This window comes from Aspergillus pseudotamarii (genome assembly GCF_009193445.1).
Source record: "Aspergillus pseudotamarii strain CBS 117625 unplaced genomic scaffold BDV38scaffold_38, whole genome shotgun sequence".
Lineage (NCBI taxonomy): Eukaryota > Fungi > Ascomycota > Eurotiomycetes > Eurotiales > Aspergillaceae > Aspergillus > Aspergillus pseudotamarii.
The window spans coordinates 246916-273152 of NW_022475052.1; the positions used below are offsets into that span (position 1 = coordinate 246916).

General features: G+C 50.0%; 10 protein-coding genes across 10 annotated transcripts; 7 read left to right on the forward strand and 3 right to left on the reverse strand.

The window, feature by feature from the left end:
• Positions 1–609: 609 nt before the first annotated feature.
• Positions 610–2607, reverse strand: BDV38DRAFT_272447 (carboxylesterase family protein-like protein; the record flags this gene model as incomplete). The annotated part of the gene is made up of 6 exons (XM_032057491.1): positions 610–1235; positions 1295–1756; positions 1814–2047; positions 2096–2219; positions 2286–2458; positions 2565–2607. 6 exons carry the CDS (start codon positions 2605–2607, stop codon positions 610–612), a joined length of 1662 nt encoding a protein of 553 aa, XP_031912042.1.
• Positions 2608–3482: 875 nt separating this feature from the next.
• On the forward strand, positions 3483–5352 carry BDV38DRAFT_284455 (carboxylesterase; the record flags this gene model as incomplete). Its single annotated transcript, XM_032060275.1, has 3 exons — positions 3483–4689; positions 4740–4835; positions 4886–5352. The coding sequence occupies 3 exons, from the start codon at positions 3483–3485 to the stop codon at positions 5350–5352; spliced, it is 1770 nt and encodes a 589-aa protein (XP_031912043.1).
• A 679-nt stretch (positions 5353–6031) lies between these two features.
• BDV38DRAFT_294220 (intradiol ring-cleavage dioxygenase) lies at positions 6032–7315 on the forward strand (the record flags this gene model as incomplete). Its single annotated transcript, XM_032062451.1, has 1 exon — positions 6032–7315. The coding sequence occupies exon 1, from the start codon at positions 6062–6064 to the stop codon at positions 7313–7315; it is 1254 nt and encodes a 417-aa protein (XP_031912044.1). The 5' UTR covers positions 6032–6061.
• A 429-nt stretch (positions 7316–7744) lies between these two features.
• On the reverse strand, positions 7745–8547 carry BDV38DRAFT_294224 (uncharacterized protein). Its single transcript, XM_032062452.1, has one exon. It carries the CDS (start codon positions 8485–8487, stop codon positions 7801–7803), a length of 687 nt encoding a protein of 228 aa, XP_031912045.1. The 5' UTR covers positions 8488–8547; the 3' UTR covers positions 7745–7800.
• Positions 8548–9182: 635 nt separating this feature from the next.
• BDV38DRAFT_294226 (TolB family protein) lies at positions 9183–11228 on the forward strand (the record flags this gene model as incomplete). The annotated part of the gene is made up of 1 exon (XM_032062453.1): positions 9183–11228. One exon carries the CDS (start codon positions 9183–9185, stop codon positions 11226–11228), a length of 2046 nt encoding a protein of 681 aa, XP_031912046.1.
• A 1660-nt stretch (positions 11229–12888) lies between these two features.
• Positions 12889–14259, forward strand: BDV38DRAFT_250813 (uncharacterized protein). Its single transcript, XM_032054995.1, has 3 exons — positions 12889–13721; positions 13782–13935; positions 13991–14259. The coding sequence occupies exons 1-3, from the start codon at positions 12935–12937 to the stop codon at positions 14091–14093; spliced, it is 1044 nt and encodes a 347-aa protein (XP_031912047.1). The 5' UTR covers positions 12889–12934; the 3' UTR covers positions 14094–14259.
• Positions 14260–14757: 498 nt separating this feature from the next.
• On the reverse strand, positions 14758–16080 carry BDV38DRAFT_250814 (uncharacterized protein). Its single transcript, XM_032054996.1, has one exon. The coding sequence runs from the start codon at positions 16036–16038 to the stop codon at positions 15013–15015; it is 1026 nt and encodes a 341-aa protein (XP_031912048.1). The 5' UTR covers positions 16039–16080; the 3' UTR covers positions 14758–15012.
• A 2780-nt stretch (positions 16081–18860) lies between these two features.
• Positions 18861–19718, forward strand: BDV38DRAFT_284461 (uncharacterized protein; the record flags this gene model as incomplete). Its single annotated transcript, XM_032060276.1, has 1 exon — positions 18861–19718. One exon carries the CDS (start codon positions 18861–18863, stop codon positions 19716–19718), a length of 858 nt encoding a protein of 285 aa, XP_031912049.1.
• A 759-nt stretch (positions 19719–20477) lies between these two features.
• Positions 20478–21687, forward strand: BDV38DRAFT_284462 (uncharacterized protein; the record flags this gene model as incomplete). The annotated part of the gene is made up of 2 exons (XM_032060277.1): positions 20478–21061; positions 21138–21687. 2 exons carry the CDS (start codon positions 20478–20480, stop codon positions 21685–21687), a joined length of 1134 nt encoding a protein of 377 aa, XP_031912050.1.
• Positions 21688–23733: 2046 nt separating this feature from the next.
• On the forward strand, positions 23734–25737 carry BDV38DRAFT_284463 (uncharacterized protein; the record flags this gene model as incomplete). The annotated part of the gene is made up of 1 exon (XM_032060278.1): positions 23734–25737. The coding sequence occupies one exon, from the start codon at positions 23734–23736 to the stop codon at positions 25735–25737; it is 2004 nt and encodes a 667-aa protein (XP_031912051.1).
• Positions 25738–26237: the final 500 nt, after the last annotated feature.

Sequence of the window (26237 nt, forward strand, 5' to 3'; positions counted from 1 at the left end):
ATATGATCTCACTTCAATTTTGATACACCCACTATCAAAGCCATATCGTGCAACTCTTTCCTATCGTAGGCATCGTTCCAGCTCTAAAGTGGTATACTTTGACTTCAGCAATATTCTTCAATGTCGAAATTGTGGGATCCGCTGAAGGACATTCCCAAAATAAGAGCAAAGATTGCTATCGCATGTCGTGGCTATCCACGACATGCGATTTTACAGAATATACCCTATTATCCACTGATATAGTTGGTTGACTTTAAGAAACCGGGGTCTCACCATACCTGGGACTACCCTAGTACTAGGTAGGCTAAGGGAATGCCCCTTCTAACTACCCCTCTCAAGCTATTCCACAACCACCCTATATTAATCAAAAACGTAGGTATATTTCCACAACGTCCCCTGTTTAATCAGTCGATGTCACGGACTCCTATACCGTGGGCGCGGGCTCTAACAACGACCTGTGACTGGTCCAAAGTGTTACAGGAGCCATCCTCCCAGAACGTAGGAAGAAAGCTTACAAAACTCCTGAAGCTCGTAGCTGTTCCACTGTGCATATATTTCCATCTCTGTACAGGACTATAGAAGATTGTATACTTCTCGCGACAGGACGTACTACCGCCCATAAGCTAGGGCAATTTCATTAATCAACGCAATTCCCTCCTTCCGCCAATCATCCACCTCAACGTAACTCGTAATATTTGCATCCCAAACGATATTCAGCGGCCTTTCAACCATATAACGTGGCCAATCCGCCTGAGTGGCATTCCTCCCGCGTCCACTCCACGCATTTGGATCCAAATCAGTCACAAAGCTCGCCCACGACCCAGCCATCAGATAACTCAGGAGAATATAACTCTCCGTCAGGTTTCCGACATCAAACGGGTTAGGATTATACCCGTATCCGTCGAGATTGTTGAAGACAAAGGCTACGTCGGAGAAGTGCGCGACGCCTTCGACCCAGGTGGAGGTTGCGGGCTTGGTGTTGAAGCGGTAGCAGTAGGCGGAGATATTGTGAGCGGCCCAAGCTTCGCAGGTGCGTCGGCGGGATGCCGTAAAGACTTGGTCGGTGAAGTAGGCCGCTGCTTGGCGGAAGGCGGCGCCGTAAGGCTGAGGGAGGATGATGTTATTACCGCCAAGTTCGGACGAGGAGGGGATGCCGAAGGTGGTGGTGTTGGGGTAGAAGGTTAGCAAAGTGTCGATTAGGGAGTCAGGGAGGGCGAGCTGGTAGCTTGATGTTGCTGCTTCCATCTTCAGTGTTGTCTTGTTACATATTGGGGAGGCGGAGGAGGGGACATACTGTTCATCCAGCCTCGTAACTCGGCTGTGGTATTCACGGGCTTGGGAGACTGGGTGCTCCCTTCGTCCGTCGTGGTGCCAGCAATGATGGGCACACGGACAAAGGAGCCATCCTCCACCTGCTGGCTTGGGTATCGTGCCACAAAGTTCCCGTCGATTGTAGGTTCCCAGCCGGTACTATAGGCGGTCTGGTTCAGAACGTTGTTCAGCACAGTAAATGGAAGGGCGCGCAGGCAGTCGAGTTTCTTCTTTGCTTGGGAGCAGCCTGCTTCGAGAACGATGCCCTCATACTTCGACTGATAGCTGGCGGTCAGATTGAGGGGACCTTGCGGGATGCCAGGTCCCGATTCCATAATCCCAGCCCGGAACAGACCATCATCTCGGCCGTTGAACGCACGAAGATGATACCCTACGCTTTCGGAGCCGGCGCTTTGGCCGTAGATTGTGACCTTGCGGGGGTCGCCTACAGGATCGGTAGGTTAGTATGTGTTTTAGAAAACAGCACACTGAGGACTCAGACCTCCAAAACCAGCAACATTCTCCTGAATCCAATGCAAGGCAAGGCGCTGGTCCTTAAGTCCTAAGTTGAGTGCACCCTCAGCCGCTACATCGTCGCCGTTGAAGAAGCCAAACGGGCCGAGCCGATACGCGATGCTGACTGCCATGATAGGCTTGCTGATGTTGACCGAGTTTTCCACGATGAAGGTCAGGTTGTACCGTCGATCCATTGTTCCTCCTTGGCGGAACCCGCCACCTAATCATCTGAGTAGTTGAACGATGACGAAGGGCAGGGGCTACGTACCGTGAATCCAAACTAGAACAGGTAGAGACTCGTTCTCGAACCCATGAGGCCGGATAACGTTCAGGTAGAGACAGTCCTGGCTCTGGAGGTAGCCTTTCTGGTCTACACCGTAGCCGATGCATTCCTGTGGCAGTTAGACTAATTGGAATTGTGATTAGAGAGGACAATGATCGCCCTAACCGGTACGTACAAACGCATATTTAGTGGCAGGACGCTCCCCTGTCCAATTTGTGGTGAGATGCACGGGGTTCCGAAACCGTTGTGTTTCTAAGGGTGGTTGGGCATAGGGTACACCCAGGAACAGGTCCTGGTTGTATTGAGGGAGATATATGCCTTTGTAGGATCCGTTCGTAGTCTTTGCTACTGGGATATCGCCCAAAGAGGTCTGAGAGCCTTGGACATTTCCCCAGAACGCAACAGCTAGTAAGGAGTATGCAAGATACGAGAATTTCATATTGGGGGAGCTGACGCTCAGTCGAGGAAAGGTATTCAGCCTCCACCAATCCGAACATTTAGATTCTGCAAGTCCAGGACTCAGGCTGGCGTGGATTCGGACCAGGCAGAACGGCAGCCGAGTAGTTATACGCCTACACTCTAGGGCTTTTGGACTAGCGTTGCAAGTCTTATAACTTCCATGCTGTTTAGAGCACAGCAAGCCAGATATCTCATGGTCTTGGAGCTGGATGCCTGGCTAGCCACCATCGACATACCTGGTGCACTAGACTTTGGAATGCCTTCTACCCCACTTTCCCCACAATGTAGGAATTGTGGAGTTTGATTTAAATGGACTTTACGGGCTAGTGAGCTTTTTCTTACCAGTCAAGAAAAGCCGTCGCATTCCAGATGTTGTTAAGGCACTGGCGGTATCTCACGATTGGAGCATTTCATGAACGCTTGAAGATGTCTTTACTATTGTATTTTCAACTGACTTATGCAAAGCCCGAGGGTTTTTTAGGTTCTCCCTAACGCCGAACATAAGCCTTAATTTAATCCTAAAGTGACCTGTAGGGTTAGCAAAATGTTACTAGCTGAAGCGCACCTACGCACTGGCCGTTTGCTACGGAATATAAGCTCGGATCTGTTACTACTTTCTGCTTAGGCCCACAGCGTAAAATCTAGATAGATATCTCTGCCATACTCTGGAGTACCCGGAATACCCCGTATCTATTAAAGGGGAGGGGGAACACCCAAACTCTTTGACAATTGCGGTGAGCTTACGCTACTACAACTAATGCTCCAGAGGATGTGCGGAATATACAGGTTGTAAATTAAAGCTTACAGGCATTGAGTATGCCGATCGCAATCTACGCCCCACGCACTATATCTCGGTGCCTTTTACCTTTACGGTGATAGCGCCTCACGCACGCGGCTCAGGCCGAGGTAGACAATGGCAGCGATATACTTTGAACACAAAAAATACGAAGAGGCGCACTACCAGATTCTCGTAGTCTACCATTCACCTATCCAAGTGACGATGGGCTCTGCCAGAATCCTGACATCAGCCCTGCTCCTGCTGTCGGTTGCAGCGGCGACGGCGAGCGCCCCAACCGCGCAAACGCTCAATGGTACGTACGCTGGAGTGTACTCCGTCAAATTCGACCAGGATTTCTTCCTGGGTATCCCATACCTTCAGGCACCCATAGAAGACAGACGCTTCCATCCCGCCGACAGCCTCACCAGCACCTGGAAGGGCACACGCAATGCCACGACCTACGCCTTCTCCTGTGTCAGCTACGATAGCACAGTCGACGCCAGTGAGATGGCTGAAGACTGCCTCTATCTGAACGTCATCCGCCCACACTCGGTCACAAGCACCTCTGATCTCCCCGTCGTAGTCTTCATTCACGGGGGCGACTTCTCCGGCGGCAGCGCCAGCGAGCAGCGCTACAACCTCTCTTTCATCGTCGAGAAGTCGGTTCAGCTCGGCCAGCCTATTATCGCCGTTAGCTTCAACTACCGTCTCAGCGCCTGGGGCTTCCTCTTCAGCAACCAGCTGCGTGACACAGGCGCGACCAACATCGGACTCCGCGACCAGCGGTTTGCACTTACTTGGGTCCAGGAGAACATCGCCGGGTTCGGAGGCGATCCCGCTAAGGTCACTCTCTGGGGCCAGGGCGCCGGGGCCACCAGTGTCGGCTTCCAGATTACCGCGTACTCAGGACGAAACGATAGCCTGTTCCGTGCGGCAATCATGGAGAGCGGGAACCCGGTGCCGGAGAAGGGACTGAATGGAACGCAGTACTACCAGCCACTGTATGATGCGATTGCACAGCGAGTGAATCCAAGCATAACCTATGCGTCAGAGAACGACATGACAGACAGTGATACGTGCTGGGATGCGGTGGATCGCATGGCATGCCTGCGCACCGTGCCATTTGAGCAGATGAATGCGGTGATTAATGCTACGAGCGCGCACTCCTGGTTCCCGGTTATTGATGGCGACATTGTCCCTGAACAGCCGAGTCGGTCCCTCTATACGGGGAAGAAGTACCTCAAGGTGCCGATTATTCTGGGCGCCAGTGCGGACGAGGGCTCGAGGTTTATGCCTGAGCACAATATTACTACCCAGGAGGAGTTTGTGGATCTTGTTGCGAGTATGGTTCTCTCCCACCTGGGCTCTTCAAAATACCCTAATCTTCAATAGACCCGCAGTTCTATGGCGTTGCTCCTGGTATCGCCTTACCCCCAATACTAGTCCGTCAGCTCACAGATGCCTACGCCAACGTCTCATCCTTCCCATGTAATTCTCACTCATTTCACACCCGTAGCTTGTTCTAATATTTTTTCCAGACGAAAAAGCCCTCGCCTACCAAGGCGACGCAACAATCAACGCCAACCGCCGCCAAGCCTGTTCAACCTGGTCTCGTGCAAACATCAGCACATACTGCTATCGCTTCGACGTCCCCCTTTACAACCAGGAGACTGCGCAACACGGCAACGAACTCCCTTTCGTCTTCGCCAACACCGAGGAACTGGGCTCAGACTCAAACGGAGCTCTGGCCTCTCTGGCCGACGACATCAGCAGCAGCTGGGTGAGCTTCATTGCGAGCCTTGATCCCAATGCCTGGAGACAGAAGGAAGCTGCCAATGTGAGCGCGGTTACCCCGAGCTGGCCTAAGTACGCAGCTAGGGGGGTGACTGAAATGGTCTTCCGGGTCAATGGAGGTAGCAGTGTTGAGAAGGATAGCTGGAGGGCGACTCCGATTCGCCTCATTAATGGGCAGCCAAGTGGGATTGCGGTGGCGTATCAGAGGTAATTGGGATGGACGTGATATTTGACGTTGCGTAAGGTTGATACGGGGGTGGGTGGGGAAATGATGATAGAGAGTAGGTATTACGTCTACACTATACTCTCTATACTTAGTATCAAGCAGCTCGAGACTTTCCTATGTATTTCCTTTCCACCCAATACTCTGTGATTCTCCGGAATCGCCGACCTTGGACACAATCTTGGAAACCTTGGAAGCAAATACACAGGTCAATTAATCTAACACACCGGGACTCTCTTGACCTGCCATAGCGGCTGCTAATGAGCATCATTGCGGGCTTAGTCCCTCGGAGTATACATTACCCCTCGGGCATCTTGCGTAAAAGTGGAATGTGGGGTAATTAGCAAACAGGATATTATTATACCCATGCACGATACATATTGTAGTGGAGCTCGCAAACTAGTACTAAAATCAGGCAAAGGATATGGGTCCGTGTGCCGATCCATTCCACTGGCCATGGATCGCCTCGAAGCCTTCCCCATGAAGATATTCACGCCGACCATGTACGGAGTATGCTCATGAAAGTTACGCAGTCAACTTGATCCAACACCACGTCCATTACAAACACACCTCTATAGTTGGCCACTGGCGCTTCCCTGTCGCATGTGTACTGAGCAACACAGCAGGACCTAAGTATAAAATCCCTGTCCTATCTCCATTACACCCTCCACATTTGCAGTCAAGTCCCTCAAACAAGATGCGCATCCAAGCCCTCGCCCTACTGGCATTTGCCGCCCCGACACTCGCCCACGGCACCTTCGAGCACGATGACCTCGAAACACAGCATCTCAAGCGCGACTTCTATACTATTGGCCGCCGCAGTCTCGAGTCCTGCGCGGGGTTCCTAAATTCGGATGGGACAAATGAGCGCGCGCACCGTCGCCGCGCCTCCATCGTAAACCACCACCGCCGCACCCTCCTACAGAAACGCTCCATGGTTGAGGTCCTCAACACCTCCCACCTCTATACAGGCAACGATATCGACCCAGACCACCCGGCCTCCGCCTTCGCCCACGAGCACCATGTCCTCCTCACCCCCTACGGTGACACAGGCCCCTACTACGTCCCCGGCGAGCTCATCCGCGCCGACGCGCGCGAAGACCAAGAGGGCATCCCGATCATCGTCGAAGCGCAATTCATCGACTTCATCACCTGCAAGCCCATCCCAGGCATGTGGTGGGACATGTGGAACGCTAACGCCACAGGCGTGTACAGCGGTGTGATCAACGAAGGCAACGGCGACTTCACGGACCACAGCAACGTCAACAACACCTTCCTGCGCGCCGTTCAACTAGCAGATGAAGACGGGGTGGCACAGATCAAAACCATCTTCCCGGGTCACTACACGGGGCGCACGAACCACATCCACATCATTGCGCACACGGATGTCACCGTGTTGAAGAACGGGACCATCACGGGCGGCTCGATCGCCCACACAGGCCAGTTCTTCTTCGACCAGGACCTCATCGACAAGGTCTCGCAAACTTACCCTTACACCCAGAACCCGTACCAGGTCACCGGCAATCAGCTCGACGACACCTTCCACCAAGAAACCGCCTACTCGGCCTCGGATCCGGTCTTTCACTATGAGTATCTTGGCGATAGCATAGAAGACGGGCTGTTCATGTGGGTGCGGATCGGAGTAAATGCGTCGGCGAACTGGGACGATGGAGTCGGTGAGCACAGCTTTATTTATGGTGCTAATGGCGGAAAGTACTCATGTGGCACGGGGAGAATCGGAGCAAACTATACGACTGCAGACGAAGACTGCACGGGAAGCACGGTAGTGGGTGACCTGCCGGGGGAGAATGGGCCCGGCCCAGCGATATACTCTGCACCGCCGCCGAGTGCCTGGGATAATGAGACGGATGAGGCGGAACGGTCGGCGGCGAAGAGTTGGTTGGCGGTCGCCAATGGGTTGGCAACTGCTACGGAGACTCCCACTCCTTAAGCCGGCGTTTCCTATGAGGTACTTATTCATATGCTGTGATTGGGACTTTCTATAGGGCTGGATCGGGCGGGGTGATTCTGGATGATATGAAACAGCTAGCTGCAAAATGATAACGAGTTCCATGGCACAGTTCTGCTGGTGTTTTCCTAACTATACCTAACTAAACCGTCGAGTTGAGTCGATAATGGCGCCTCTGGAGAGGATGGGTCCCCATTAGGGCTTCTTGAGATGCACCGTAATGGACGTGCTCAACGCTGAGACAACTAAGCTGTCTGCCCATTGATCGCTCGCTCTTGAATGGCTTGCTTGTATCCTACTCCTTGTCTTCAGTATCTATTGCGTCTCGAGTACGATACTACTCTCATCTCATTTTAAGCCTATACATCCTATTGCTAGAACAGTAGTTCCAGCCACTCCTCCGTTTAATGACTCCACTTGTCAACGAACGAACCGAATTAAATACAAATTCTATCTCCAAGCGTCAATTAGTCCAATACAGTAACATTCTTCCCCGGCTGCGTGCAGTTCATCAGAATATTAATCGGCGGAAACGTCCCCCCAGGAGTAAAGGCCAAACTACTATAGTTGTAAGTCGCGCTCAGCATCATAATCTGACCCACTGTGGTCCCAAATTCCTCTGCCAAATCCTTATACACGCCCCAGCTAAAGCTATACGGCTTGATCACACATGTGGTATCCTCACACAGCGGCACCTTGATGAATTTCCCAACAGGCAACTCATCTGTCGCCTTCATCCCCTTCCCCATATCGCCCATCAGCGCGTCGACAGTGATATTGAGCCGCAGCGCAATTTTCTCGTATGTATCCCCGTTGACGGTGTAGTACAGGCGCGGCCCGCCGACAATGCAAGTATTTGTTGTGTTGCCGGATAGCAGGCAGGAGGTGTTGTCGGGGTCGCATACTTCGCCGGGGATGATGAAGGTCTCGCCAACGTTAGGCGGGATGGTCACGTCGGCCATGAGGTTTTGACGACCGATGTCGCAGACGCCACGCTTTGTGATGCGGGCAACATCGAAGACGGTCGTATTGGCTTCGGCGATGGGGTAGTAGTAGCTTGTTGTGTTGAGGGTGCTAGGGTCGCAGGTGGCAGTGGCGAGGCTGACCAGGGCCACGGAGGCAGCCACGCTTGTGAGGGTGAAGGAGGACTTCATGGTGACGATTGAGGAAGAACGACAGGGGAATTGGATGAGATGGGTTGGGATGGGTTGGGATGGGGTAGGACAGATAGTGTGCAGTATGTGCGGTTTATAAACGGCGAGGGAGACCTACCTAGATAATATCATCGAGGGGGGTTCCAAAGCTGTTCCTCAGCGTACGTACACATAGTAAATCTCCTACGCAATGTCGTGCAGGACTGCATCATCCATGGTAGCCTCGAACTATAGCTAACCCTGAGTGAGCAATAATTGCCCGCCGGAGAATGTCAATGCAGTGATTACGAAGCCTGAACGTTAGTTGAAGGGGGGATCAGATACCGGAATAATAAAACGATCGGCGCCCTGTCGATCTCTCTCCACAAGCTGTGATTAGTTCCACCTCAGATCTCGCAAACTCCCCCCGTTTTGGGAATGGCCACTGCCGATCTTTCTTTTGCAATATGGGGTTGTGAAAGGGACTGTTCAGATTACCAATTGCCGGCCGCGCATTTATGCAATTACTTCTGAACCGGTGTTTCATCTGCCATGACGAGTTTGTGCAGGCTCCGTGTCGCCACATGCCGACATAACCGGCACACGATAATGTGCAAAGATATATGGGCGACGATCCCTACCACATTATGTATATCAGGTCTTCGTGCGGCCGTGATCCTTGTCACTATCGGGCCAGTCCAACGGCACCTACAGCTATGATCTCTCTCCTTGCGTCACCCCTGCTGGCTCTGGCCATCGGCTCGTCTGCTGCATATGCAGCATGTCCCTACGCGCAGCAGATGGGCTTCGACCTGAATGCTCGAGATATTGCACATCCACCTTCTCAGGCGGCTCAGCAGAGTCACCGTACGAGCTTAGGCAAGGATGGTGTTATGCTCATGAACCGGATTGCGCCCGGCACATCTAAGCTCTACATCTCGGGTGTCGACGGGAGCAATGAACGACCGCTCCTGTCAGATCCTGTGTTTGAATACCACGCTAGCTTCTCACCTGACGGGCAGTGGGTGCTCTTTACCAGTGAACGCAATGGTGATGGAAACTCCGATATATGGCGTGTGCGTACCAACGGGTCGGACCTGCAACCGCTTGTAACAACACCCGCTGTCGAAGACTCTGTTGTTCTCTCCCCCAATGGCAGGCACGCGGCGTATGTCTCGACCGAAGGCATGATCGCAAACATTTGGGTCCTCGACATGGTCACCGGCAATCGCTGGAACCTAACAGATACGTCTGCTATCGCTGCCACCACCAACAAAAACGTACCTCGTGGCTACTTCAAACCCGCGTGGTCTCCAGACGGTCAATGGATTGCCTTTTCTTCCGACCGCAATACAAAATGGGCAGGTCACGGCTGGGAAACATTCATGGGTCTCAGCGGCTGGGAACATACCCAGGAACTCTCGATCTTCGCCATTCGACCAGACGGAACCGGCTTCCGCAAGGTCGTTGGCAAAGATGGCTACGCTCTCGGCTCCCCCAGCTGGTCTCCTGACGGTAAACGCATTGTCTACTATGAAATGACCCGTGAAACAACCTGGGACTCGCACAGCTCCTTCGACCTCAACTCGGCCAACTCCTCCATCGTCTCCGTCGACTTCATAACCGGCACCGACCGTGTTGTTGAGGTCGACACCCCCGGTGTCAAGATCTTCCCCCAGTATCTAGGCAACACCAGCTCAATCGGCTATCTGCTTAAAGGTACCACGAAAGAAGGCATCTATAGCGGCACCACCTATTATAACACCACCGCAGCCGTCGCCCGCTCCCCCTCCTGGTCCCCAGACGGCAAACGTGTTGTGTACGAAAAGGTCTCCTGGGATATCCGCCCGCAGAACAAACTCCTCTACAGCTGGGACGTCAACTGGACCTACCGCTTCACCGACGTCTTCCCAACTCTCAACACTGCAGGCCGACTAGCCATCACCCAAAAACAGCTCGGCGACTCTGCCGTCATCTCCCTCAACGCCACCGGCACCGACAACGAAACCGTGTTCGACCCCGTGGCAAGGGGGATCCTCTCCCTCTCCTCCGTCGAAAAGGGCACCTCGGGGGCTTTCCAGTCCTCCTGGTCCTCCGACGGAAACTGGCTCACCTACGGCGTTGGCTACTGGTTCGCCGGGCGCGCGTCCAACGGCGGGTGGATTGTGCGCTCCAAGGCCGACGGCAGCGAGGCAATGAACCTCACGACCAGCGCGATCCCGCTCTCAGCGGGCAACAACAATACCCTGAACACAGGGTTCCCCGGCTTCTCACCTGATGGGACGAAGATCGTCTTCCGCGTTTGGGGCGCCGATGCAGAAGACGGAGATACATCGCAGCTAGGTCTCCGCATTATACATCTCGACCAAGTAACCGCCAACGGCACGTATCCCATCACTGTGTTGACAAATTGGTGGGATACGCTCCCGTCCTTCTCGCCGGATGGGACAAAGATCGTGTTTACGCGGCGCATCAGTGGGGGCAATTACGATGTCTGTACGATTGCGCCGGACGGCTCGGACCTCCAAGTGTTGACGAGTAGCGAAGCGAACGACGCGCATGCGGTCTGGTCACATGATGGCAGGATCATGTACTCGACAGGCGAGTATGGGTTCCAGACGGAGTGTGCGCTGTACGATAACACTTTCCAGCCGTATGGGCAAATCAACATTATGGATGCCGATGGGGGGAACAAGCGGGCGTTGACGAATTCGTTGTGGGAGGATTCAATGCCGGCTTATGTTCCGGGGGAGTTCCTTTAGTTTCTACATTCTTTGTTATTCATTCGATGGCTGAGTAGCTATAGCTAATATATAGTCTGTCAGTGACTCGAACAATGCGCAGCTCTGGATGGATAGTTTCTGCGTTAGTGAACTTCCACGAAAGAGAGGCCACTTCCGACAAAAGCACGCGTCACCTTCCTAATGGCCAGCGTGCAGTAGAAATATGTGCTCATAGTAGGGAAACTAACATGAATGGCTCAAAAGGTGGGTGGTCAAGCGTGATCTAAGACGTAACAGAATTCTCAGTTTCTGCAAGAAAGCTTCACCACAGGGACTTCCATCCTGTCTGATAATCAGGTGGCTGGCCATGGGGCGGACTGTCTCCGTACTTGTCCGCCAGAATCCTATTTTTCGGAAAAAGTTAAATGTGAATACCGTGATGTGGCGGGCTTCCTTCGATATCGTTAATGCAACGCAATTAGGAAATGGCCGGGACGGGAGAACTTCAGCAAAGAAAGACTGTTTCATATCACTGTAAGTCCCTATGAAGCGTACGGTCTAGGCTCTGCTAATATCAATGACATCCGGTAATTAAGTTGCCAGAGTTTCCTGCATTTGTCGGTGAGCGGAATTGCCATTAATGGGGAGTCTTTAGTAGACAATCTATTGTCGAACGTCTTAGAAAACCCCACAGCGAGTAGAGTATGATGGTGTATGTACGGAGGACATATGAGTAAGAGTTAAGCCATGCTGACTTAAACGATCTATGCTACCTTCATAAGAACTCTCCATATGAATTGTGTAGAATGGTAGCCCTTTCAGGAACATAACCGAACCCCTTTTAGTTTCAGCACACAGAGTAGTGCTGTAACGTACTATGCAATGCAAGTAGCCAATGCCAAGCTCACGAGACGTTTTGATATCACCAGGGCGTACATATCCATTACCAAGGTTCCAGCTGCAGTCTGCCTAAAGGCAGTTACAACGGAGTTTCGGCCGAGCCTGATCAGCTAACATATGGAGTTCTTATCAGATTCGATTATCAGGAGTGGCGCAGTCGGAATCTCGAACGTTAGGCTAAGAGGGTCGATTTAGTGTGGCCTAGATCGACCATCGAGACCCACCCTGCATGCTGGCCTCACTGCACATAGGCGGAAGCCGTATGCCTTGGGCTTCTAGCAAAGGCCTGCAGATCACACCAGTTTCACAATGGAGACTGTAAAATCATCACAAGATTTTCACTGGTCCACTAAAGACAGGATAAAGTCAAAATATGTCTCTCTTCATCCTAGCGTTGTGAAGTCCTCTGCGACTCCACTCTGGGTTGAGGCGTTCCAGAAAAGGTTGCAGATAGCCCACCTAGCGAAGGATCCACTAGTTTGAACTTTCTTATATTTTAGCTTGAAGCCAAGCCCTCGTAGTGATCGACAAATACGGTGGTCACCCGTTGCCTAAATCTCAATATCGTGTCGGTTTCCACAATCGGCAAGACATCACAAAGACTCAGCGTCTCTCATCATATCACTCGATTCCTAGTGTATCCGACTTGGCATCTACATAGCATGCCATATCAACGTTCTAGACCATCCTGTAGACACATCCTGTAGAGACACATCCTATACCACCAGCCATCATCATCAGTAATGTATAAGAACGACGGGACGCCCAGTGAACGTTTTCTCTTCCAACAAGAAGACCAGAAACACTAATCATTTGAACTACTTTGATTTACATTATTTCTGACAATGCGTCCCTTTGATATCGTTCTCTTTTCGCTTGCAGCATCTGCTGCACCCATCGATGGCACCACCCCGGAATTCACATGCAACGGCGATGTGTGCTATCTTCCTCCACCCAAGCCCGTTGAGCCCACATACTTCCTAGAGAATGGAGAGCAGGTCCCTGATATCTCTCATTTCCCTCCACCGCCTCGTCCCACCCCAACGAATAGTGAAGAAGCAAAGCCTCCCACCGACCTGAGCGGTAGCGGTGGTTCTGGAAGCTCTGTAGGCTCTATCGCCGGCGGTGTTATTGGAGCTGGCGCCGCTCTCGGTGGTGTTCTAGGCGCTGCTGGAAGTGCTGGTAGTGCTGCTAGTGGGGCACTTGGTGGTGTTGGTGCCGCAGGGGCTGCCGGGGCTGTAGGAAGTCCTGAAGCACCAGGAAATGCAGGAAACGCCGGAAGCGCTGGAGATACTGCGTCGACAGGCGCCACTGGTGCTGCCGGTGCAGATGGAGTCAGCTACGGAACCTTTGAGGGCGATGTCAGCGAGCTTCCTCCACCGAAGAAACCCGTCGAAACATATTTCGATGAGAATTTACAGGAAATCCCTGGGCCCAATGGGGATGAAAGGACGTTCGAGTTGAATGTCCACGGAGAGGGAGAAGGCGCATTGAACGGTGGCGGCAATCCTGGAAGAGGACGGCCTGGACCGTCCAGAGCTGGGCCTTCCCAATCCCGCGGTATTAACTTGAATGACTTCCGGGACAGTGATAAATCCATTGCACGGCATTATCTGCAGTCTGAGAATTCACGTGAGCAATACAGACCTCTTGTCCTTTTCTACTGGAAACATTTATTAACGTACTTTCTAGCTCATGTCAAGCCATTCGACGGCGGTAGAACCCCCGACGAAAAGAAGCTATTCGCTAGCGTAAGGGAAAGGTATACCAACCTCAAAGAGGTCAAAGCGACCAGTGATAAGGAGGGTAACTTTGCGGCCAGAGATAGAGGTCGTTATCGTTATATGTGAGTCTCGCATACACATCATTCACGTTGTTATTGGACACTAAGTGGACAACAGTGCTGGAACCAAAGATGGCAAGGAAGTGCTGGTTGGAATTGCGGAACACGGCACCAACAGCAACAACTTTGTGAACTTCACACCCTTCCCTAAGCCACAATAGAGTTTACGACGGTTCAATGCGCCCGGTTGTGGATCTCTAGGTACCAGGTGTAGACGAAACCTTGAGATATGGCAGGAAGAAAATAGCCGACTAGTCTAACCAGTGATTGTGTGAGTCAGGCTCTGCCGAGCATTCGAAAATTGGTTATTAGTATTCCAATATAAATACTTGATAAAGACTATGTCCTCTTTTTCTTAAAGTCCGATTACGTTTACCCTTTGTTCATCTATAATTATTGCGCCTAAGGACTCGTTTGAGAAACACAAATACGCCATGCAATTCTGGTTAGTGAAGGACCGAATCGAGAGGCTTCAACACGACTATCAGCTTGGAAAGGTCTCGATGACGAGCGACTCTAAGCCTCCTCGAGCATCTAATTGAGAAGCTTACAGGTGGAAAGCGCCTCACTAGGTAGTCAGAACCTCCGGAGAGATAAACACAATCGTGTCTACTTGTATCACTACGACAATGATGATCGACACAAGGGCAGAACTGGTGTGCGTTCCATGGCTAGTATGAAAGACACAAACCTTCTCTTCATTAGATTTGGACAGCAGTTGTTGGTTGAGTCTTTCCTAGGCCGTAGGACATTTTAGTCGCTACCCATTGAATGGTTGACACAATTAGAACATTACGGTCTTAATCACACTATTGGTTGGTATTCAGTAACTCCTATCACGCATTCTCAGAAGTTAAAGGCTTTATATATGTAACTAGTGGAGATAGAAACATCAATATTATATCTATAGTTACTCTCCTTGCCAGCCTATTCACTTATATAGGTCTGTGGAAAGATGCTATCAAGCTTTCGACCGCTCTAGTCGGGGTACTCAACATCAGGTATACAGGTCCTTGGGTTGAGTTTACCAGACCAAGCCCTTAACGCACATGGTACAAATCGAAAAAAAACATTTCAGTCCTAATCCTTCCATGCACTCCGACACGTCGGACACGTAGATTTAGGGGAGGCCTTCAACCACATTTCAATGCAGGCCGCATGGTAGTTGACTCCACATCGGGCTTTACACCAGGATAATTCCTGCTGTTCTCCCTCGTCTTCCGTCCCATGGTGGGTACCATCACCAGCTCCAAAGAGAGCATTCTGTTTCAAGGGGTCAAAACAGATGGTGCAGTCTCCTTCAATAGGTCGGCGAGTAGTATCGCCGGAACGCGGGGATGTCGGAGAGGACAAAGCGGCGCTTGAGCCGCTACCAGGGCGAACATGACTAGAGGTCGCGTGAATAGCCGTTGTTGGTATGTTCGATAGTCTACGGTTCGATACCGCAGCAGAGGCAACCTGGCGGCTTGTTTGGGAGTAGGAAGCTACTGATCTTGTTCTATTCGTCATTTCCTGCGTTGGAAGTGCAGCACTGCTTGTAGAGCGTTCGTATAGTCTATTGGTGGAGCTTGCAGTTTGAGTGACGCGCTCATTGATGAGACTTGCTTGTGAGGCCGCTGGTGCCGATCGAGTAGTCCGCTGGCGTTCAGGCTCTCCAATGCGGGTTGGGAGCCATTTCCCCCGATGGGGATATTCGACCTCTACACTTCGTCTGGATCTTGCCGGAGTGCTAGTCTGTCGGCGTTCCCCAGCAGCTCGTTGGGTAGTCGCAGGAGGCACATAGGCGCTCAAGAATCGTTGAACTCGGCTCTTCCATTTTGCGGCAAGTTCGGGGGCCTGATTCTTATGGAAGCGTGTGCACAGAACGTAAGGAGCCAGGTCCTCGAGCAGGTCGTTGATGTCTCGTCCCGCATAGAGGTCCTCGGTCCCTTCGTCTAAAAGGCACATGGCTGTTTTTCGGTTCCGAGCATTTGTCGGTGCGTGGCAGCGACGGCCTTGTGATGGAGCATATCCTGCGCACCATGGTTCTTCCTCTGGGTAGAGTTCGATGATCTCGGAGAGGTGGAGAAGGAAGGTTGCTTGGGGTCGCGAGTATGGAGAAGGCATAGTAAAGATGTTACGAGTTGGTATCTAGGAAGTCGAGTGTCCTTTAAGTGTGGATACTTGTATGATATTTTGCAGGAAAGCCATACTCTCTATATACCCTGATAGGGCCCAAGTAAAGACCGGGGTAGTAACTTGTCTGCCTAAGGCGCAAGAGGGGATGTGCGATAGAACAGCCACACATGCGTGGCTCAGCTCAGCGCTAACTCTTTGTTTTAAGCAGTATAAATTAAATGGAGACTAGAGGCCTTGACATGATACTGCACGTTAGGCGTGGCAGTGCCACCCGGCTGTCTTATTGGGGTGTATAGACAGGGGTGCCGGATAGCGGCGGTTATGCTGTAGCTCTCAGTGGTTAATGTGCTCGAGATGGTGTGATAAGATACAGGAGTTGCGTATCCATCACCAGAAATAGAATGCCTCCCTAATGCAACCCTTTTCCCCTTCAGGATAAGTTTTAAGCCAGCCCCATCTCTTACGTCGGAATCAGGCATGAGCGCGGCATGAGCGCACGCGATGCCTGTACTGACAGCTCCTGATTATCTCTAGGGCTGTCTTGTCTTTTACAAACTTTGGTCTTTGGAGACATGAAATTTCAACAAGAATCCGGTCTCGCTCTTAAATGGTAATTCGCTGATTCTTGTTGCCTTGACTTAGGAAGTTATATGTTACTGTACATGAGTGGGATGCATCACATATATATCTGTTCCAAATCCCTACCATGAATTTCAGCCGCCCTACCACTCAACATAGATGATTTTCAAATTCAAATAAGAGAAATCCCTATTCAACTCCACCACTAAGAGTCTCCTAGTATTGTTCAGCTGTCAAGATGATTCGTACTACTGACATTCTTTAACGCAGTATGAGAACCTTAGGCCGCATGCAAGAACGATTGGTTCGAGGACGGGATCTCAGCTCTTCCCAACATAATACTCTAAGGAAAGCATGGGCAGAAATGTTGATAATCAACTAAAAACCGGCAAAGTCTGATCAAGTACGTACACTTTTTAGGGTGGCTTGCCCACTTGCTAATTGTGGACAAACGGTTGAATTGTGAATAGAGCACACCAGATAGGTAGCTAGAAAAATTGAAGGACAATAGTCAGGTCAAAAAAGCCTAACCTCTCCCAAATCGGTAGAATCAGTGTCTTTACAGCATCAAGTCGCAAGTTGTTCCCAAGGCAACTCCTGGTTTGTGAAATGGCCGTTCTTGGAAGTCTGATAGTAGATAATCCCAGCCATAATGTCGCCGTGATCAGAGTAAGTAACAGCATGAAATATCTCCTCCGTACTAAATCATCTAATCGACAGAGAAATATCAACCCGGCAATATATCTCGCCTGGGAGCACGTCGGAACCAGTGATGCTTGCTTATGAGTGACCTGGAAGTTGAGACGTCAGCGTTTTCTTGTAGGCTTAGTGCTACGCCTGGGGCTTCGTTGTCGAGTTTTAAACCAGTTAGCGGACTACGCGTCAATGGGTTACCAACCTGAAGTCAAAGAATGACTTCCGTCGAAACTAGACTGCTGTCGATACCGGGATATAGTCGACACAGGACTGTTGTTAAAACTATACTTGAGTTCAAAGGGCCAGACCTATTAGATATATATATCCAATAGTTAGAAAACATAAGCTGAAATAAGACTGATTACTATTATAAATATAGATACTGAATAACTTATAATATTAATTATAAAGAACTAAACTAAATACATAAATAAATATTCTTATGTATTCTTAACTATCTACTTCTATTGTAACTCCTTCGGGGGTAGATATTAGAGTATGTCCAATAGTGGTGTGTAGTATTATATACTCCCGGTATACTTCTGTCAGGGTAGCTCCTGGAGTAGGTATTATATAATAGAGCTCTTACTAGCCTTTCTGATCTTTATAGGTTAATAATATAAAGAAAAATCCTTTAGATATTAGCTGTTTTGTAACCGGCCATCATCATTCTATGATAATCTGCCTTGTGTACCCGCCTTTGATAAGGTGCACTAGAAAAGGGTCTGTAACACGGATATACGGCTATATAGATCTATAATGTCCTTCTTTTTCTAAAGATGTACTATTAAGTGAGGAGATATTATCGGGAGTACATTGTAGAAATGTAGTTGTGCGTTTCCCCTACATTTGTAACTTTTATTTCGAAATTTATTTTAGTCGCGCTACTAGTAAAAAGGACATAGCATATTCAAACGCGAGACGCCCATATATATTTAATCTTGATCATTCCCGCGTTCTGTTCTGGGGTGTTCTTTTCTTAGAAATTATCCATCTTAGTATACTATCCTATCCTTAATTTAGGACAAGAAATGTGTTGTCCTTAAAGCAGACTCAAGGACAGGTATTATTAGCAGTAAATCAGATCCGAAAGTCTAGACACACCTATACATGACACAACCAAGATTATGTACTTCTGTGACCCCACACACATTTCGGAGACGAGACCGAGGTGGTGTTCGGTACTGTCGGACGATTAACTTCTGAATTCTACGGATATAACATTATAGAAAGTCTGTTGAGTAGAGATGTCATGACGCTTTGAGCAATTTTTCACAGTGACGTTGACTGGATGACTGAGAGGCCAGATCTATGGAGTGGCCTGGCATATAACGTCATGAATTGCGCCGAGTACCACTGGGACCGGAAGAATGATGATGAAATGAGAGGACCGGAAGAGGAAATATTTACGGCTATAGCAGAGGATCTCCTGCTTTCGTCGTGTCTATCTGGCAATATAAAGAGGAGTACACACATGGAAGTTTAAACTAATTGCACCCCAATCCTGGTCTCTGCAACAAGCGCGAAAATTGATGATGCTACTGCTATTTCAGATCCTCGCCTTCCTGCCCTCTGCCCTGGCTGCGCAGTCAGTTCTCTCTCCCGGGGAAAAATGCTTTTCTGCCACTCAGGATCGCGACAAGAGTATTGAGACTTGCTGTCCTAGCAAGGAAACGTCCGGTGTAGGATGGGTTGGCCAAACTAAATTCCGCTATACATGTGGCAAATGGGCGAATTCAAGGGTTTCCCGGAAAGAACCCGCTGCAACTCTTCAAGAGTGTGCGGCACTCTGCGCATTGGACCGTCTTTGCGCCGGAAGCAGCTGGAAACACCGTAGCGAACATTGCTATGTGCTCGGGAATGAGGGTTACACGGGAAACTTCGACGGATCCGACTTTGTGTGGTTGGATAAAGTGGATGATAAGATCATCGACGACAGCAATGGGGATGATTCCGGCGAGCACACCGATGAAGATACGGAAGCCAGCGACAACCCCGACCCAAACACAGTTGGTAACGAGGAGCTAGCTACCAAAGCTTTGTGCCCGGCGTTCGATCAGAAAGAGTTCCTTCTTCGCACACCAAGTGGGGACTGGACCCGGTGGCGGGTTTACTGCGATCACAGAGCTACCGACATCAAATGGAGCGAGCGTGGGCAGATGAACGGCACCACAACTCCGTATGACACGCTCCGCGCGCATCGGTACTGGGATGCGGGCCACCGGGGCCTTACGTGGAAGGACACGGATTTCTCATATCGGCATTTGACCATCTATAATCTCCCGACCGACTCCCAGGTTAAGACCCTGGAGGGTTTCTATCTTCGGTCCGCCAAGGGTAGTCGGGAACATGTCATAGCCCGGGTAGACGATGTGCCACTGAGATTTGTTTGAAGCCGAGAACATGTATCTTATTGAGACTGCGAGATTCGACGGACTTATTGAAGTGCTTTTGGTTATATTTAGACTATGTAGTTAAGTTGTGTAACTACTGGTTCGACGAGGTATTGTTATTTCCGTACTTGTACACAGCTTGAAAAATGTTATGTCCATGTTTTCTAGTCAAAAGCCTCATGTCCACCTTGCGAAGAAAAGCATCTAGTGCATACTCGACGCACGGAGATTTGAAAAATGCTGTAGTGAATTTATTCGCTCTGTGGGGTACAGTAGTTGTCATAGATCGCTGAATGCAGACTTAGCTTAGATTACATGATGCATTCATTGCTCACTCACGAGTCCGGAAATATGGATCCTAACCGAAATAGCGCCTAAAATGTCGCCGGTGTCATTCGAAGTGGGATTATAACCCTAATTGTTTGGATATGTGAAGGAGTTGTCATCAAACCAGTCATTGACCGAAGGGCCTCGACTATTACTTTACACTATGCATAGAGCGAAGTAACATCAAAAGGTTACGGTTTACACTGCTCCATCTACTCCGACATATCTTCAAGATGTCATCGATGACGTACAGAGGTCGATGATGGTCAACACCTATGCAACGAGCTTCACAGGACAGGTATCGCTCCAGAACAATATATAAATTACTGCCCAAAGCTATCCATCCTCTTTGCGTAATCATCCCATTCAACTTTACATCCGATTCCTATTGAACAGACAACTTGAAAGCCCATCTCCTTTCTAATCGCCGTCATGTCCGATCAGTTGCGTATCAGCACCTTTAAAGGCCCCGCCACGGCGACCGCGGTCTCGACGTGGTTTTCCGAGTGTGAAGGCCGCTTCGACTATTACGAAGATATGAACGCCACGGTAATCGGAGACAAGAGAAGAATACACGAAGCCGCTGCTCGTATCGCTGAGGATCATGAGATGGATTCGAGTTCTAAAGGCTTAAAAGCTTGGTATGATTCCGAGTGGAAAACACTGACCAGCGGCACGTGGGATGAATTTCGAGACCGAATCAAGGAGCAGCTATTGGGGCCAAAATGGCGGTTGGAGCTCCTAAAGGAATTTTTCACCCACACCCAGAATGTCGACTCAATGGCAGATTATATCAAGCAATTCAGTGCGCTGAGATACAACATCAGCCGAAGCAGCTCCCTGCCGAACATCGACGACGCTGTGTATAACTGCCTTCTGCTGTTCAAGAGTAACCCGGATGTCTACAACCAATTTGTCGACCACCAGTTGAATGAGAAACAACTTCTTGGGGCCACGGAAAGAGAGCTGCAGGAACTCCTTCGCAAATATGGAGACCAAGCCTGTAAAGTGCCGCCGTAAGTTTGAATCCCCTAACCTCCTTGGATTTGACGCCGTTGCACACTAACCAAAGATCCCTGGACAATGTAACAGGCTCTATCATAGCCAAATGACTGAGAGTGGAGTCGCGTACATTACCAGTACTTTATTTAGCTCGACCCCGGCGACCTACAGCTGGGGGGGCACCATTACCGGGTCTTTCGGGAGTCTTCCTGATGACCCTCGCCGCCTTACCCGGCTGACACTGGTCTCAGTTAAGAGCTATAATAACAAAAACTTGCCGTCGATTCAGGCGCTCCATCTCACATATCACGATAGAACTTCACATTACGCGGGATCTAATAACCACTGGAGCCTCTCGAATGATTTTCATATGGATGATGAGAACGACTTCCTGGAAAGTGCGACATTTTCCAGGGATATCACCTACGGCTTTGTCTCCTATGTTCGTCTCGAAACCGCAAAAGGACAAACATTCGAGGTTGGGAGCAGACGTGGGGAGACGAAAACTTTCAGTGCACCGAAAGGTTGGTCAATTGTAGGGTTTCAAGGCGATTGTGGTAGGATGCATAGGCTCTGGAATGTCAACACATATCTGAACGCCAAATTTGGGGTGATCTATGGACCTCGTGTGTGCGCCTAGACCATTTCTGGTGGGGGCATGGGTTGAATGTCGGTAGCTTCAAAAGCAGTCATATGTCATAAATCTCAATTTACTTGAATCCATTGCATTGCCTCGTCGTCCATTTGATTTTGACATTACTTCTTTCACTCCTGGATATTATTACCGCGGCTAAGTTCACGGTCGATGCTTAACTTGCCCGTATCCCTCGAGTCGGCTGGCAGATTCAGCGCTTCCGGAAATAGCATAACGGTTCCACATTCCTCAGAGAGTGCAGTTCACAGCAATAAAAATACCACCTATACCACAACCTCGGCATGTTACATTCCGGGAGATCACAACCCGTCGACCGATGAACGAAGGCCGCAGCCTGTCTATTCAAGCAGGGAGTTGTGCGTGACTAGTGGATAGGCCAGTTCCTGCCAATGGTTATAGTTACCACGTAACCGCCCGATTTACCGGTAATCGGTATCCTCAACCTTCGTAAATGATCATGTCTATTGTATAATTAAGCGACTCGTGAACCATAGTGTAAAGAAACAGTGTCGCGTAACCTTCATAAACCGAATGGTCCACGCCCGCATTCGGTGGCATAGCTTTCACTGATCACGAAGCAGAACGACCCGAAGCTGGAGGACAGAAAGGGCGCAAACTCGCTGTCGGTTACTTTACCTGGTAGACTGCGGAGCAGTTTCTTTTCGCTTCTGGACTGTGTGTTAGAGGGGGGGAGTGGAGATTGCAGATGGGTCACAGTTCCACCGGTCTTACTATCGGATATGGACAAGACTGGGTTGCTTGTATACTAGCTTCAGTGAGTCTCCTATCCTATACACTCTATACATACCAGGCGATCCATGGCTGGCTGTCATGTTACACGAATACACTTTCTGGTGTGGGGAACCGTCCGTCGGCCCGACCGGCCACTATGCCGTTTCAGTAGGTATGATTTATCGCTCCCTTCCAAATTGCCGGGAATTAGTTCCCGGTAACCATATTGGTCCCCATATCAACACAGAATTTTAGGTGTATTTCGTGTATAACACTCTGCATCGATAAAGGTTTAGCAAGGGTATAGTTAAATCTATAGGAATAAAATATAGTAGAAACGGTAGATTCAGTGAGTATTCTATGTAACTTTACACACAGATATTACAGTTACTCCCCTTCCCGTGTCGAGTCCAAGTACTAAGGCGTCTAACGAGCTCGGAGAGGAAAGGCCGATTTTACTGCTGATTTCTATTCGAGTGGAGCAGGATTGTAGAAAAGAATAATTATTTAACCAACTCTAAATCTTCTATAGTGAGATATTTAGGATAGTAGGCAGAGAATTATTAGTTTCACGGGTGTAAGAGTCCTGTCTGCGGATCCAACCACTGCCTAAGGAATTCAAACCACCGGACATAGTGAAAAGGGTCAAGAAAGGTAGCAGGTCACTGCATCTAGAAGACGCTGACTACGGATATCCACCACACAATCCCTTCTTATTACAGTTGTCTGTTCCCAGAGTGATGATCTCATGAAGACATGCGAGACATGGCTTCATTCCGACTCGGATGTACCATCAACCGCAAACAGGTCACAACTAGGGTGTATATACTACTCTGCAAAGCAACACCGGACCTATGACCATCAAACCCTGGGAATGTTTGTGGCACATTCGTAGGTAAATATGATTGGTTGCCTAAGTAGAGGTTGGGGGGTAGCGCTCTCCACTCTCCCCATTCTTGGCATATATACTGGAATTTAGAAGACTATTCTACCGAAACATGTGTTGGCCAGGCGTTAAGAGGGTAAGTGGTCGATTCGTATCGCATTAGTCATTGAACATGGACGAGGGCAATGCAGTACGTCCGTTTGCAACCCATTTCCGATGGCATTTTATGTATGATATCATAGCTTTTCCGGCCGATGCCGTTCTTAGCACCCAGTGCCCCGGATGCTCGATACGATTGAGAACGCCTTTGGGTTATAAAGGTCAAATCATTTTCAGGTTTGCCCCAAGTTCTGCAGTATCGGTCAAGAGCCAGGTCCGATTTCTTGTGTCTGTGCTGTTTTTCTTCCATCACGATGGCGAAGCTGAAGGTGATTCTGACCTGGTCAGCCCTGGTTCCTATTCTCCTTGCGGAACAACACGTACTCAGCCAATCCCGTCGTTTTACTCTGGACGACATCGTCCCATCGAAGAATCCCTCTACGAACCAGGTGAAATGTTGTCCCGAAGGCACTCAGTTCGATGGAATCAGCTGCTCCTTGGGTATTCCAACGTGCTCGAATCCTGACACTGAATATTCCAACGGGCTGTGTATCTCAACAAGGCCTCCTGTTTGCCATCAGGGCAAGTGGAATGGCCAGGCTTGCGTGTCCATATCCGACCCGGTGTGCCCGCCTCCATTCCGCCGCCGAGGTCCGGTTTGTATCAGTGACGCTGATCCTGATTGCGGGCCAGGGTTTACGCTGGATGGGTCGGTATGCAAATCCAACAAACCGCCGCAATGTGACGAAGGCCATTTCAACGGCCATGCGTGTGTGTATCCGGGTGGCCCCCAATGTCCGAACGGATCCAAGCCGACGGGGGGCACGTGTGTCCTCATTCGGGACCCTGACTGCCGTCTTGGTATGTCTTATGATTCCAAAATCTATCGCTGTGTCTCAGATCGAGCGCCGAAATGCCCAGACGATACTGTCCACCGGGGAAATCAGTGTATTTTGAAAGACAGTCCTCAATGCCCCTCTGGGACCGATTGGGATGTGGCGGCTGGGAACTGTATTGCCGACCAACCGCCACAATGCCCCTTGGGCACCGAGCCGGTGGACGAGAACTGCGTATCTTCCAGTGATCCAATCTGCGAACCGGGCACACTGCTTTCAATCGACCCGGCTTCAAGTACTGGCCGCTGCTGTCCAACTGATATGGCCTGGGATGGTGACAGATGTTGGAGGAAGGCCGATGCCGACGGAAATTGTCCAGAAGGAACTATTCGAGACGGTGCTCTCTGCAAGAAATCTGGAAATCCCCGGCCGAGTTGCCCTAAAGGCAGCGGGGTCTTAAGTCCGGACGGGACCAAGTGTATCCATCGCGAGATGGCAACATGCGGTGAAAATTTTGTCGTGGATGGGCCTGTCTGCAGGAGCACGAGTGGTCCAACCTGCCCCCCGGGTACTGATCTGGTCAACAACCAGTGCATTTCTGATAAGAAGCCTGAATGTAGAGACCCCAACACATTTCTAGAACGAGGTCAATGTGTTGCTCAAAGAAACCCTGAGTGTCCCCCTAGTTATACTTGGGATGGTACTCAGTGTGTGATCGATGACAAAAGCCAATTATGTCCTGATCCATCCACCTGGGACGGTATTGAGTGTATCATGCCCGAGGAACCCCGGTGCCCCTTGGGTACAACTCCTGCCGATGGCAAGTGTCTTAAATCAAGCCCTCCCGCCTGTCCTTCAGGAACGGTTCGAAAAGACGACGTATGTATTGTTGACGAACCCATCACGTGTGACCAAGGCACCTTTAATGGCCGGGATTGTGTCCTCAATGTACAGCCTGAATGTCCCAAGGGAACTCGCATTCTTAACAATAAGTGTGTCGCTGTTGATGATCCCGATTGCCCTCCTGGCTATAATTGGAAGGGTAACAAGTGTGTCTCAACTAAGGACAAGAGCTGTCCTCCAGGATACACTATGTGGAATGGCGAGTGTGTTTCTGATGCCACCCCGGTGTGTCCCCGAGGAACTTCGCGTCACGGGAATGAATGTATTGGCGGCGATCCCGACTGTACACATGGCAAGTTCAATGGACAAGAGTGTGAAAGCGACAGTGTCCCACAATGCCCCACCGGGGAAAAGCTGAAAGGCATGAAGTGCGTTAAAGAAGCCGATCCTGTCTGCCAGCCCGGCTGGCAGTTTGACAAGCATAAGGGTACTTGTGTGGATCCTTCGGGGCCCCACTGTCCCCAGGGCCAGAAGTATCATAACGGCCACTGCGTCCTCGCAGATGGGGATTGTATCGACTATGAGTTCTGTCCTCCTCAATTCTCTGTTATTGCGCAAAGCTTGAAGGGGGAGCTATGAAAACACTGGCTAGACAGGGATCTTTTGGCGGGCTATTGTCTGATTTGATTTATTGCCACAACCATTGTATGCTGGAAACCTGGCATAGAATATCAGGCTGGGCAAAGTCACAGCGGATGTCAAGAAATGGAGGAGGTTATGTCAGTATGATATATTAGGGATAAAATTGCTAAGGCACAATCTTTTAGTGTTATGTGGTGTTTGGTCGAATTATTGTCGCGTAGTCTAGCGTACATTTAGTTTTTGTAACTGGCAGAATGCAGTGGGCAAGAAATGTTTTGATGTGAGCTGAGTGTGTTGGTGTTCACTGCTACCACCTCAAGCGAGGTTGTCCAGGATAATTATGGCAAACACTGCGCAAGGGATGATTCCAGCATACTGAGCACTATATGACTCTGGCGAATTCAAGGGAAATGACAGTAAAAGAGAGAACTAAGCCATGGAATTGTATGAGCGTACTTAGAATTCAAAGTTCGTCTCTGGGAGACCGATAATACAGG

Coding starts and splice junctions, on each gene's coding strand:
- BDV38DRAFT_294224 (XM_032062452.1), bottom strand. CDS start 8,487: ATGAAGTCCTCCTTCACCCTCACAAGCGTGGCTGCCTCCGTGGCCCTG.
- BDV38DRAFT_250813 (XM_032054995.1), top strand. CDS start 12,935: ATGCGTCCCTTTGATATCGTTCTCTTTTCGCTTGCAGCATCTGCTGCA. Junction 13,722..13,781: donor TCTGCAGTCTGAGAATTCAC/GTGAGCAATACA, acceptor CGTACTTTCTAG/CTCATGTCAAGCCATTCGAC. Junction 13,936..13,990: donor AGAGGTCGTTATCGTTATAT/GTGAGTCTCGCA, acceptor AGTGGACAACAG/TGCTGGAACCAAAGATGGCA.
- BDV38DRAFT_250814 (XM_032054996.1), bottom strand. CDS start 16,038: ATGCCTTCTCCATACTCGCGACCCCAAGCAACCTTCCTTCTCCACCTC.